Source organism: Branchiostoma belcheri, unplaced genomic scaffold, assembly GCF_001625305.1.
Source record: "Branchiostoma belcheri isolate BF01 breed outbred unplaced genomic scaffold, Haploidv18h27 scaffold47, whole genome shotgun sequence".
In the NCBI taxonomy this organism is placed as follows: Eukaryota; Metazoa; Chordata; class Leptocardii; order Amphioxiformes; family Branchiostomatidae; genus Branchiostoma; species Branchiostoma belcheri.
Window position 1 is genome coordinate 1,189,595 of NW_017804098.1, and position 13,878 is coordinate 1,203,472.

At 40.7% G+C, this 13,878-nt stretch overlaps 2 protein-coding genes across 2 annotated transcripts; one reads left to right on the forward strand and one right to left on the reverse strand.

The window, feature by feature from the left end:
- Nucleotides 1-35: 35 nt before the first annotated feature.
- On the forward strand, nucleotides 36-4,420 carry LOC109479162 (cation channel sperm-associated protein 1-like). The gene is given in 13 exon segments (XM_019781047.1): nucleotides 36-87; nucleotides 781-1,123; nucleotides 1,126-1,341; nucleotides 1,461-1,574; nucleotides 1,737-1,887; nucleotides 2,035-2,126; nucleotides 2,290-2,445; nucleotides 2,681-2,744; nucleotides 2,902-2,986; nucleotides 3,196-3,256; nucleotides 3,583-3,664; nucleotides 3,883-3,991; nucleotides 4,321-4,420. Coding segments are annotated over 12 exon segments (1,419 nt in total). The 5' UTR covers nucleotides 36-87; nucleotides 781-852; the 3' UTR covers nucleotides 4,339-4,420.
- LOC109479115 lies at nucleotides 3,998-13,865 on the reverse strand (the record flags this gene model as incomplete). Its single annotated transcript, XM_019780985.1, is given in 22 exon segments — nucleotides 3,998-4,755; nucleotides 4,963-5,014; nucleotides 5,016-5,074; nucleotides 5,229-5,373; nucleotides 5,609-5,708; nucleotides 6,046-6,138; nucleotides 6,432-6,515; nucleotides 6,641-6,800; nucleotides 7,098-7,242; nucleotides 7,443-7,487; nucleotides 7,690-7,770; nucleotides 8,059-8,186; nucleotides 8,287-8,395; nucleotides 8,505-8,576; nucleotides 8,944-9,006; nucleotides 9,221-9,443; nucleotides 11,165-11,844; nucleotides 12,050-12,269; nucleotides 12,603-12,747; nucleotides 13,190-13,331; nucleotides 13,496-13,552; nucleotides 13,731-13,865. Coding segments are annotated over 22 exon segments (3,066 nt in total), but the record flags the coding sequence as incomplete, so codon positions are not given.
- Between the last annotated feature and the right edge of the window lie 13 nt (nucleotides 13,866-13,878).

A 13,878-nucleotide genomic window follows, 5' to 3' on the forward strand; every position in this document is an offset into this window, starting at 1 on the left:
ATGCACCGGGGTATTTATTTCTAGCAGACGACAAAACAGCTGTCACTAACGTGTTGGTTATATGCTAGATGCGAGCGGGGATTAACAGTAAGGCCCTTGATTGTTATATCACCAGAATTAAAGTTAGAGTTATACAAACGTAAAGTTGGTCCATGTTTGGAAAGACTAAGGAAAGCCTAACTCCAAACTCAAACTCGTCGAGCTCGAGATTGAAAACACAATAGGGTCACGCCTAGCCAAGGTGCCTGCATCCGCAAGGACAAACTATGAAAAGGAGACTCGGGCCTTTGGGGAAATCACTTCTATGGATTGTAAAGTATCCCCAAGATACTAGTAGATCGTTTGCGAAGAACGCGTTTATCTATTGTGTATTCCCATTTGCCAAGACTACAGTAACCCTCTAGTCTAACGTCACAGCTCATCCGCTACGTTTGTGGTGATTGAGTAGGCAGGTAGTTTCTCCATCCACTTCGTAGATCTTTGTTTTAAAGAACATATGGAAAAGAGGATGTAGACGTACTTCATATGCTCTTCAGCACACTACTTAATGGTATCTGGTATGTTTATGAATATAAATTATATAAACATACTAATCAGATACGGTGTAGACATGTTCGTCAAGTTCTAGAACAAAACATTGGGCGTTTACCGTAGTGTAGTTGTGAGTCACCATTGCCATTGTCGATCCATAGTTACGGGATAGAATGTATATATATTCGCCAGGACTGCATAACTATACCGCTCCGTTCTGACATACGTTCCTGTCGTCCTCGGTACCAGGATCAGGTGGCAGGTGTTTCTCCAAGTTCTTGCTGTCACAAGGCAAGTAAAACCAGGAGACAATCCCTCGTCATGGACGGACAAGAGTCTGAACCATCAGCCAGCCTTCCTAAACGGAAGAAAAAGAGACGACAATCTGTGGCCCCATTAGATCCTAATTGGGGCCCATCCAAATCGAGATGCCCATCTCATGTTTCGGACTCACGACCAAGCTCGGAAGCCATCTCTGATGAAACCTCTCGGTCTGGTACTGCTAACCTGTTCCTCGGTAGCGTCAGGGACACACGCATTCGTACACGCGGCGTGCGTTCCCAAGAACAGACCGATCGGCTGGAGGTCGTCACGAAGAGGAGAGTAAGACCACGGCGGTATCGGGAAGAGTGCCGCCAAGAAGGTGGATAAAGGTGAAGGAGGAACTGCTGAAGAACGCGAGCCCTCTCCGCAGAGCTGTGTACGACATGGTGGAGTCTAACTTCTTCGGCGGGATGATCCTTGTAGTGATCCTACTGAACACCGCCATGCTTGTGGTGCAGACATTTGAGGAGATAGAAGTTGGCGCAGGTTAGTGATATAGGACTATTGCTTTATACTGTACCACTATTTAAAGTACTTCATAGACTGTTGCGTGCTGCATACACATGGATATTTGTATATGATCAAGCAACAACCTGTACCTGCAGGGTCCTTTTTCCTGGTGCTGGACAATCTGTTTAGTGGTGTCTACATGCTGGAGTGCGCCATGAAGTTGTACGCCTATCGTGGTTCCTACTTCAAAGAAGGGCGGAATGACTTAGGTTAGTGAAGTGACATAAATTTTTGGCGATACAATACGTTATCATTGTTTCATTTTTACTACTAGTACTACTTGAGAGGAGTTGATAGGTTACATGCCCATGATTCAATTCTATGGCACAATATCACTGATTCTTCTTTTCTCTCCTAACTTCTTTTACCAGATTTCATCATAGTGATGTTCAACCTGGTTGACGTCATCATGGACCTGTATACAGGCGGTGCACCATCCAGTGCCACGTCAGGCACAGAGTCAGCTGAAATCTTCCGTCTGTTCCGCATCTTCCGAGCACTCAGGGCACTGAGAGCTATCAGGTACGTTTTAACCCCGACAGAATCAGCAGACACTTTGATTTTGAAACTGACGGATCCTATCGGGAAGTTCAAATGCCGTTTTACAGTAGCTGGATACTGGCCTAATTGTAGTAACGTTAATGTTGGACATTTTTCTGTTGTCTTTAGATTTCTGGGTAACCTGCAAGTGATCATGACAACCTGTTTGCAGTCCATCCAGTCCATGGGTGCCATCTTCCTGCTCATGTCACTGTTCTTGTGTATCCTTAACAACGCCGTATTGATAGCACAGGGCCTAGTTCAGTCGTGTATGGTAAAAGACAGACGCTTTTGTTTACCCCAACATTATCTATTGATACAATGATTAGCGTCGTATTCATAGCAGCGATGTTTCTTCGAATTACTACTTTGACCGAAAACCAGACATGTTTGCGGTGATAGGGCGGGGACTGTACTCGGGCATATACGCTGACAATGGTCGGTTCGACAACCTGGCAATCGCCATGTTTACGCTATTCCAGCTGCTGACGCTGGACGATTGGTATTACATTTACAGTGACGCAGTCAAAAACGACCCAGGTATTATAGTGTAGCTGACGTCAGCTTGTTCCGTAATATATCGTGACATCGTGACGAATTATGAGTGGATTTTGCCACAATGAATATTTCAATTAATGAATGTGAAGGATGTACACATATTTTTACTCCGAGGTTCAGCTTGAACGCCAAAGTCATGATTTTATGATAGCGTGAGGATGATAAAATGCAGGAAGCGTCTTTGTGATGTAGATATTGCATTCCATCTATTTTGCAGGTCAATGGCACATCTTTCTCTACCTCTTCCTCTATATCATCATGGAGTACTTCATCTTCCTCAAGCAAGTACACCCAGAATCTATTCGTTATTTTTATGATCAAACTTGTTTAAGCAGGGTTTTCTAAGACGAAAATAGCAATGCTGACTTTTAAACAATTAGTGCCTTTCGCATGTCCGGGTTAATATGTTGTAAAGCTATTTCTAATTTGTGTGTTCAGCTTATTTGTTGCTGTACTGGTGGACAACTTTCAGCTGACTTTAAAGGAACATGCAGAATCAAGGAAGCACAAGAGGAAGCACAAGGTGACGGGTTCAAAATATCCTTAGAAAAGAATCGCTATATTGATTATCCCACCGATTAGATATTTGCTAACTTTTGTTACAGCTATACAGTCAAAACTGCCAAGGTGACCACCTTTTCAAGCTGGCCACCTGGCAATGGTGACCATTTTTTCACTGGACAGGTTTGCTTGTATGCATTATCCCTGCTCACTGGTCCTCTTTCCTTTCAGCATGCTGCTGATGAAGACTCTGATGACGACTGGTATGATGACTATGAGTCATCAAGTTATGGTAAGATGCAGCAATATTGTTTTTTTTTTACTTTGCATATTATTTCATTGAACAGTTGATAAACAAAACATATCTGATAGGCAATAAAACACATAACGTTAGATGTATTCTGGCATAATAGACGTCATAGATGTATTTGACAACATGCATGAATGATAACTTATAGTTTCTGTTTTTTGGGAATTGGGTCTATAATTGATAACATGGATGAAATGTTGTATAATCGGGAGGTAGTGTGAAAAATATCATTGTACCTCTTACTGGTATCAATAGTACTGTCCTGAAATAATCAAGTAGATGCTTTTGGATCTTTGCCAAATATTCAGATGAGAGCGAGGAGGAAGATGTGCTGCACCTACACAAGAAAAAGACAATCAACAGCTACTATCCTGAAGGCTATACAAGCAGGTATAGATACACTAGTCTTTGAGCTAAAAGGTTCTTTTATTCCTTTTGCACACCAGAGGCTACATATTTCACAATGTGTTAGTTACTGCTGTCTCTTGCTCTGTCCTCAGAGTCTCCTTCTTGTATATGCCTTGTTTTGTTGGTTAAATTTAAGCTAGTTTTTCACTGGGAAAAGCAATAGCTCCTATGTTGTATTATTTATACATTTGTACTTTCAGGGAGAAGGAACTGATGACTCGGTCCTTCCAGCTGCTGGCCTCTTTGGAGTACAATAACCACATTCTGCAGAACCAAATGACCACTGTGGACAACTTTATTGATCTTGTGGTAAGTCAACCGTCTCTATACATGCCTGGGAAAAGAAGTGAAAACTTGTAGACTTGTATAGGACTCATGCTTTACTGCATTTCAATTCAACTTCTGACACTTAGAACATCTGTGGGAATATTAGTCAATTGGAATGCATAATGTATATACATGGCATAGCCTATGCCCGAAAGTTATGAAGTATAAAACTACAACACTTTTACTTGGTCAATTACATGAGAAGCCTAATTAACTGGCTGGTAGCAAGGTTCTTGATATAGATAACAAACTCTACCTTAACTTTCTACATATTGTACATATTACTATATCCTGAGTTTGTTTGATTGCAGGTTGAGGAGGACATGTAAGAACTGCTACACACTACGGATATTGGAACACACATCTTCTGACATGAAGTTGAAGACATACTGTGGCCATTGATATTGAGCGATTCTAAACAGCCCTAAATGATGACTGTCATTCATTAAAGACTTGCTTTAAGTCTTGTTCAAGTCTCCGTCTCATGCCATAGAAATAATGACAAGCTCTTGGCTACTAAGTATATGTACAGCTATGCACAACTACAGCTATATGTACAACTTAACCAGCAAGGCAGTTCAGTAGGAGTTAGTCACACATGGGGGAGACAATGTTGTCTCAGATTTTGTGCTGATGACTGATGTTCAATGGTTCCAACCTGTGGCGACGGCTCAGCTCCATGTCCATCGTACTGCCAGGCTGGATTATGATGTTAGGCATGGGAATCACTTGGGTAGCAAAAGACTCTGGAGGGTGAGAGAAAATTAGCATTGTGTAACATCTCTTTCAATGAAATCTGACAAAATCCTTTTCATGGTTTAAATCTTATGTACAAGACTTTTAATCCTGATGGCATTGGCATTAGCAAGGAGGTTAAATACAGGTTAACTCCATGGCATTAGTATGAACAGTATGCAATGTAGAGAGTAAGAGGGACACTTTGCAAGTTGTACCTTTATCAGCTTCACTTTTTGCATCCAGGCCTTCATCAGCTCTCCAATGAAACACTACTCTCTTTTTCCTCAACCTCTGCTGTGTCCCCCTTGAATGTTGGTGGTGCAAGTACTGCAGAATATGGAGTGTAAAACGACTTTCCATTGTAGAGGTACATTACTCCATGAAACAAACTATAGACAGTAAACAAAAGTTTCAAGACTTGCTCCAGTGAGTTTTTGGACATTTACTGTCTAAAACCAATTAGAAAATGTTCACTTCTTACCTATGCTTAATCTTCTCTTCATGTATGTCTTTGCATTATCCATCTTGATGGTCATTGGTCGTACCACCTTATTCCAGACTTTGGCATCGTTGCGGTGGCAGATGTAGTACATAATTGCAGCCAGCAGTCCAAACACAAATGTACACTGTATGAAACAAGGACAGAGCTAACTATTGAGGTGCAGGGGCCGCAGGCAATCTATCCATATACGAAACGGAAATCTGTCAACAGAACCTAGAAGAACAAAATTGCAAAGATGTACTGTCTACCTCTAGAACATCCTACACGGGTCATTTTTTTTTAAAATCTTTGCATTATAAAGATAAATTGTCCAAACAATGTCAGAAGTAGGGGACAGGTAGAGAAAAAAATGACCCTACAAAAAGTAGAGCTATCTTGAAGCTGTAGTGGACAGGATCCCCATACACACGGATATAAAACTGCAGGGTGTGTTCACAGTTAGTGGAGTCATCAACTCCCCTGTAAATATAATCAAGAGATACACAAATCAACACTGCACACAATCACCATCAGTTTACAACCTATTGGTCAAATGATTTACATGTAGTCTGTTGAGGTACGTGCTCTCTATTGAACTAGATGCTCTCTTGTGTTGTAATGTAAAGGTTAGAATTAGCCTCTAGTAGAGGTTCTACTCATACCACCATAATTTTGGTGCATCATTAAACTATGAATACATTGTTATGACTGTGAAATTTAAGTATAACTAAACTAGAATTCTACTGTAAAGATCCAAGTTCCTATAGATGAGGAATGTGGAATATGCATCAAACTGTGACAGTGAAAAACTGCATACTTGTTTGTAAAACGAAAGAGCAGGTAGTATTCAGGTACAGCTCCCAGGTTTGGGACCAGCTGGCACCAGGGAGAGTTCAGGGGCCAGATCCAGCTGCCAAACAAGAATGACAAATATGGTGTAATCAAAGATATGACATCACAACAGTTTGCCAAGAAATGGACACATCATTCACAAGTCACATATTTTCAAATGGTAGTGGTTTGATCCCTGACATTTGGGCTTCCAATGAATCCAATCACAACAGGTTTTCAGCACCATGGGGAGCTCTATGAGCATTTGTTACAGGAAATTACACACAAACCAATGCTGAAAAAATATATTGATTTGATTTTCCTCTGTATAGCATAGTCTAATGCCATAGTTTTCTAAGAAAAAACACTGACCTGATCACATTTTGATTCTGGCTAAAAACCCTGTCAGTTGCCAGCACACTGGACCCTGGCCACCACATGGCTGGAGCATCATCCCTGTCAACACAGTAACAAAGTGCTCTAAACAACGTTGACTTTCTAGATATGACAAAGGACCAAAAAATCAATCTGTCCTCATGTCTGTTGCTACATAGCAGATTACCTAACGGCACAAGATTTACCTGAAATGAGGGTTGTACAGTTCGATCTGGTCCTGACTCCACATCTCAACATTACTGAGAGAATTCCATCCTCCACCAACAAGCAGTAGGGTGTAGTTTCCCTTGTACTCAACAGACGTGCTGGTAACAAGGTCATGCACCTTAAAGAATGGTCTGAAGGCTGGAAAAAAAACATTAAGATTTCTACTCTATCTTCTTTGTTACCCTCGGACATGTGTATGCTCATGATATGGTCTATAAATCATTACTAAGAAGTGGTTTCGTACAACACATTGTAGTCTGTAGAATGTAACAGGTGATATCAAACCAGCGTGTGCAGCTCATGACCTACACATTTATGGTTACTACTAAATATTATACATATACTAGTAATCTGTGGCATTATCAGGCCAATCAACTAGGGACAGGGTACAATTAGCAGTGAGATGTTCAGAAAACGTGGATATCAACTAAGCACCTTTGCTTAAGTGGAAGCAGGGAATGTCAGGATTGGCCTGTCGACAGCTGTACTTGGTGATGGAGTATGGGAGGGAAGTGGTTAAGTCAAACAGGACCTTCACAGACAGGGGACATCCTAGCATCACCCTGGTGGAAAACACTCCCTAAACAACAAAGACATCAACCAAGTTACGCTCTCCATACAAAATTAATACAAAATACATCGTGTACAATGTATAACATTATGAAGTTGACTGACATCCATATAATTCAACTGATACAGATTATGTGTAACACTTAAAATACATTTTGAACAGTTTATTGCTAACTCTGTTGAAATAATGTTGCCTCTCCAGTACATTACCTGTGCCTTCTCCTGGTAAAAACAGTTCAGAGGTGCATTCCAGGGCTGTAAACAGAGGTACCACTTGTATGAATACTTTAGGAAGTCAGTGTAAGAACCAACACTTGACAAGCTATGGTAAACAATAATGCAAAAGTGAATTTGCAAAGTTAAAACAAAAAATACCTTCCTCCAATGGACATATCATCAAATAACCCAAACTACTACAGTTAGTATTATAGTACGGAGTATCTTTAATTGAACAAACCTGCATTTGGAGAGACACAGCCTGTAACTTCTCTCCGGGAGGATGCTGCTGTTTGTACACACCTCTGTCTGCTACAGTAATCTGAAGGACAAACCAGTTCAAGTTACTAAAACATGAAGACAGTGTCCAACATTGCTTAATGTGATAACCAAATCTAGTACGTAAATTGTAAGTAACCATGGACCTACAGCATCTTGGACCTACACCACAGAGATTCACTAAGGAAGTCAGGGCCCTCAACTGAGCAACTTTTGTTATAGACTGTAGCAAAAGTTCTCTACCATCATGTGCCAGGATATTGCATGGCATTGTGTATTGGTGTATATTGTGTATTGGTTTGACAAACAGTGTTTTTAAATCCCTTCTCACCTGATAAAGCACGGAAGAGTTATGGTGGAAAATTGTCTTGTTGGAGGTGACATCCAGGAGAGTGGGCTCAGATACCCAGACTGACAGTTGGAGATGATCCAAGGGTGTATGCCCGTACGTCTCAGTGTCTGTAACAAGGAGGGAAATGTATCAAAGACTAATACCACTGGATCCAGTTTAAGTGAAGTTAAACATAATAATTGTTACATTAAAAATACACACTCTAACCTTTTGGGTGAACAGGGTGCAGCCTCATTCTGACATAGACTATGAAGGAGGCTTCTGTGTCCAGGAAGATATGCTGTGGAAGGTGTGTGGCACTGGCATTGTTGTATGGCTGTAGGGTTAAAAAGATTCTTGTAGTAAGCATTCAAACTTTCAAAGAACATTGTTTTGAACATAGGCAACCACAAGACTTAAGACAAGAGTAAGAAACAAAGACTTACTTCCTGGTAATCCTCCAGACTGAGAAACACATCTTTCATGTTCTGTGTTGAGTACATGTACATATAATAATCCTGCAGAAAGGAATATGATGTAAAATGAAAATAGGGGTATGACTATGCATTCCCTACAGTTTAATGGGAAACAAGTGGCAACAACAATTCTATAAATGGGAATTGAAAAGCTAATAGTACTAGTACTTGGTGGTTTTCTGACAGACCTGCGTTAACATCTTTTAAGCTTGTGTTTATAATTTCTTTATTATTGGAAACTGACACCAACCACATAGATAACTACAATCCTTCTGACAGGATAATTTGATTAGAGCTGAGGTTACCCATACATGTGAGATAAGTCCTTCAAATCTAAGTTGTCTGGATTATAGTATAAGCACTTGTAGAGCTGTAGACATGACAACAGAACAACAGAAAGCACTTGTACCTGTACAGTCTCATGAGCGGCCAGCAGGTTCTGGAAGTTATTAATAGCTGCTAGACTGTATGCCTGTAGGAGTGATGCAGAGGAAGAGTTACAGTTGGCTGCAGTTTGTACCAGATAGAAAATGATATAGGGCATCTATTTGGGTACTGTTGAAAAAAAGAATGCAATATAAAATTTTGACACTGGAAGTCAATTCTGCTAGTTCATGACATATTATATCATGCTATACTGATCCCATATCATTGATTCCAGCCTGTTCCAATCCCTCCATACTAACCCATTCTTGAGGTGGTTTGTACTGAGTCAGGTAATGCACCATCCCAGAGTACACGGCCAGGGAGTCAGACTGATGAACCTGTTGCGGGTAAGTTATACGTGCTGGTCGGGTGTAGAACATTTTCACGTCACTTTTGTGTTGGCTGTCTGGTATTTCAAACTGCAGGGAGGAGTAGGGGCAGTGCCGAGGGATGGTGATGGGAAAGTTGTCCACATCTGTTGTGCTGCAAAGTATGTTGCCAAGGATTTCCAAATATTAACATATGAAATAGTTACTACTGACATCCAACATTAAGATTCAAAAGCTGCCACAGTATCTTGCTTTGCTTTATGACATACTATCATGAAAGTTACATGTTTAAAGGTAAAACTTTGTTCCAACACAAAAGAGAAATGACATAGTTAAAACAGAGAGTCAACAATGGAAATTTAAGTATTATGTAGTAAGAGCATAACATTTAGTTGTCAGTTGTTACTTCATGCTTTGTAGTGGCTACTTTGGTGAAACCATCTTGAGCAGAAACACTAGAATTTCAGTTATCTGATTTTTTATTCTAATAAACAAACATGACATTCTTGGATCCAAAGAGGAACACCAAGGAAACAAGAACTAAAACATAACTCAACATGTTGTTCCTAATGACACAAAAAATAAACTCTGCTTGACATGGCTTGACATTCTGCTCTAATCCATACCCTGCTAAAGCTGTCTGCATTTTCTGAATTCCAGTTAAGTAAGCCTGATGCTGCAAAATGTTTACCACTGGGACGGTCTGACTGGATATCTGAACACTATCATTGGTAACTATGGCCAGGACCTGCAGAGATACATGATGTTAACATACCGTACATCTAACCTTAGACAATAAGTTAGAGAAAGCTCCATAGAACATTCTTCTCTATGATTGTTTTGGTCTTACATGGCTATTGTGAAACCCACAACAATTGTGTGAAAAAGGTGAAAATTTGTACATAGGCCCTCCTAACCTTTCAAGGAAGGTTAATGGCAAACGTAATGGTAACTCACTGGAAAAAAAAAAAAAAAACTAGTGCTGACCAGTGACCTTGTAAGTTGGACGACTTCAAACTGGACAGCTTTCCTGCTTGTACAGACTGAATGATATACCTCTATATCTCTACCTATTCATGAATCAATATATATTTTGTATAAGACAGCAGTACAGACCTCCATGAGTTCACTATTAATATCCATGAATATGGCAAGGGTGGTGGTGTTCTCACTGTGGATCTGCAGCTCACCAAAACTCTCTGCCAGAGACCACCTCTCACTGGGTCTTAACTGTACAAGCCTGGTGGTGCCAGACAGCCGTACCATAACTGCAACACAGGTTACCGACATCAGGAAAACAGGGCTTAGCTCAAGTCTTTTCTTCCAGCACAGAAATAGGTGTTTCTGTCAACTGTTGCAACATGTAAACATTCAACAACAAGCCTCCATTTTATGAGCAAGAAAATTTACATATATACTATAGTACTTTCCTTTTAACATTTGGACATAGACATTAGCTCTACAGTGCATATTATTTGAGTCTTTGACACAAGCTTAGTAATGCTCAATGGTGAGTTCAACATCTCAACATTGATATTGCCTAAATAGAGTGCATAATGCAACATTGACACCTGATTAAAATGTAGCCTTGTATGGATAGAGTTGGAATAAAACCTCTAACCTCCTGTGAGTCAGTGAGGAAGGCAAAAGCCCCATCTCCAGAGGGTACAAACTGGGTGACAGTGGAGTTTGACATGAAGGTGTGAAGCCACCACAGGCTCCTCCCTGCATCCTCACTGGGATGGAAAAAACAAGAACATCATTTCACATGCCAATGTGATAATGTTATTGTGAGTGTCACTGTGACTTGAGGCACCAATTGTGCACTATGTCAGCTGACTATGTACATTGAAACAATCTGAGCATTTCCAATACCTGTACAAAACAGCACTGCCCCACAGGTACAGGCTCTGCGACACCATCCCCAAGAAGGACATGCCTGTCAGTGAAAGTTGGTCCTGTCCTTGGTCCTGAACATCACTTGTTAACCATGTGAAATGGTCAAATTGTGATGCAGGTGGCAGCTTAGTTGATATAACTGACAGTTCCTCCCATGTGCCCTGACCTGGCTCACCCATGAACTGCATCAAGTGGTAATGTTTCTCTGCATTCATGTCATTTGTTAGAACCAAGAAAAGGAATGTTTGGTTGGTCACTGGACTGATGGCAGCATCAACTAAAGTACATGCTGAATAGTCACCAGTGCTGTTTAACACAGCACAGTATGATAAGTTCCTATGGTCAATCAAATCCACAAAGTGTAACGGTACTGTTTGATGCTTGGAATCAGTCATGTCAGCCACCAAAACATCTCCTTCATTAGGTTCAGCTCCAATGCCAAGCACTTGGAACCTTCCAGACAGAAGATCACTGGGGCCAATCAGCTTCCAAACACACTTTGTGGTGTCAGCATATTCTCCCAGAGGATACTGTAAGACTCCAGCTGAGGTAGCCAGAAGGAGACTGCCTGGAAACATCAGGTTACTGAAGATGGTTGGGGGTGTAGAATTCCAGCCTAGACACAGGCTTGTCTCTTGTCTGCTTGGGATCCTAAACTGGATAATAAATTGTGTGTCAGATACCAGATAGAAGTGGTCCATTTTGTAGATAAGTTGTTGATTATCAACAAATACTCAAGTCAGAATGACAGTACAATGTATGTGTGTAAGTTGTCAAAATGACTCAAATATATCAGCATCTGTGAATCTTTGCAAAGGAAAGCAACAATAAAAAGGTCAACAAAGATTATATTACCATTACCTGGATGACATCGTGTGTTTCAAATTGGTCTGAAGTGAAGACACTCAGGGTTGAATTGCCGAACCCTGTTATCACTATAGATGGTGACAGCCGTGTGATGTGTACAGACTGGTAGGGGTCCCAGGTCGCAAGGTCACTGACACTCAGATGAGATTTGTTTCCTAGGGCATCTGGGAACTCCAGGAGGTGGGCGTGGAAATGGTGGATGTGGACACCTTCACTGAGGGAATATGCTGCTCATTAGGATGGACCAGGAAGGATGATGGGAGAGGTAGGGTAAATAGTAAAAAAAATGGATTTATACAAAAGGACAGCAAAAATTTCTGCACCATATATAATAGAAGTATAGTGAAAAAAAAGGCCAAACTTTCGAGGAAAAAAAAAACATCCCGCCAACAATGCTGATGAATCTTCTCCTTGGTCCAGCCTTTCATTAAACATGAACAATATGTATCGTAAATCAGAGCTGTTATAGACATATTAGATGAATATATGTCTAGTTATAGATATTTCAGATCAATATATATATGTAGAATTATTGTAGTGCAACTACCTTAATATTTCCATAAGAGCTGCCTCTCCACTGCCTGCCACCTCCACCTTTGGTAGGCTGGTGCAGTTGTCCATAGGGAGGGGCACCAGCCAGGCTGGCTCACAGAGATGGGAGCAGCTGCTGTTATCATGGCCCACCTTCCAGTCTGATGGGCATATCCATGTTCAAAGTTGTTACAAAGACAAAGTTAAAAGACTCAATTTCAAGTAGAGCAAAGTCAAAACTGTAGTGAGTACTATATATAAGTGACACTATATATAAGTGACAGGCCTGGCTTGTTTATCGTATAACATAGTGACAATAATATGGTCCAGCCTGTACATAACAGATGATTGATTACAGCACATCACGTATTACTAGAAGTACCTCCCAACCCCCCAACGATCCTTCCACAGGTGAGAATACCTGAAGTGTGGGTGGTAATCTTCTAGCTTCTGATCTGTATATTTGGTCTTGGGTGATTTGGGACAAACCATGATGATTTTAATTTTTATGTGCACCATGTTATATGTGACATCAGTAGTCTCACAGCAGGTGAGAGTGGTGATACATGTATTTAGAAGTAACAAACTGCTCTGCTGTCATACCAGTCTGATCAATGAGTGCACCATGCAGCTCCATACTGCCTGCGGGTAGACTGTTGTCCACTCTGGGGCTTGTTCTGGGCAGGAACCTTACAACTGGAGTAATGCCACGCAGAGCCAGATTCCTTGCTGCACTGTGAGACACCTGTCAAGATGGAGGGTGCAGGTCTTTATATTAATTTCTTTATTACAAAGCTAATTGTCGTATGCACAGAGTAAGCATCTCAAATACATTGAGTATGGTCTTTCAAATGCCAAGCTGATGTAATATACAAATACAATAAGATGTGAAATATAAACGTAAATCACCTTGTTATTCTGCTTCACTTGTATCCTCAACCAATATGGAAATGCCAAATAGTCATCCTGCAAGAAAAGTCATCGTCCTCATAGACATTGCATGAAAATGATTGATAGAGAAAATAAAGCAAAAACGAGTCAGATACAATACAAAATTTCTAATACGCTTGTTTCAAGGTACTATCTCCTTCCTTCACTTACAAAAACGACACTCATTTAAAGCGGGCGGTTTATCTGGCCTTACCTGAAGTTCACTGACAACATTTTGAACGCCGAGCTCTTTCCATACGTTCCCAACAGGAACGAATGGGGAGCTGAACTGCACAGCCACGCTCTCAATTAGGTGGCTATACTGGACTTCGTCTACCCACCATTCAATTTTTTAAAGTCTA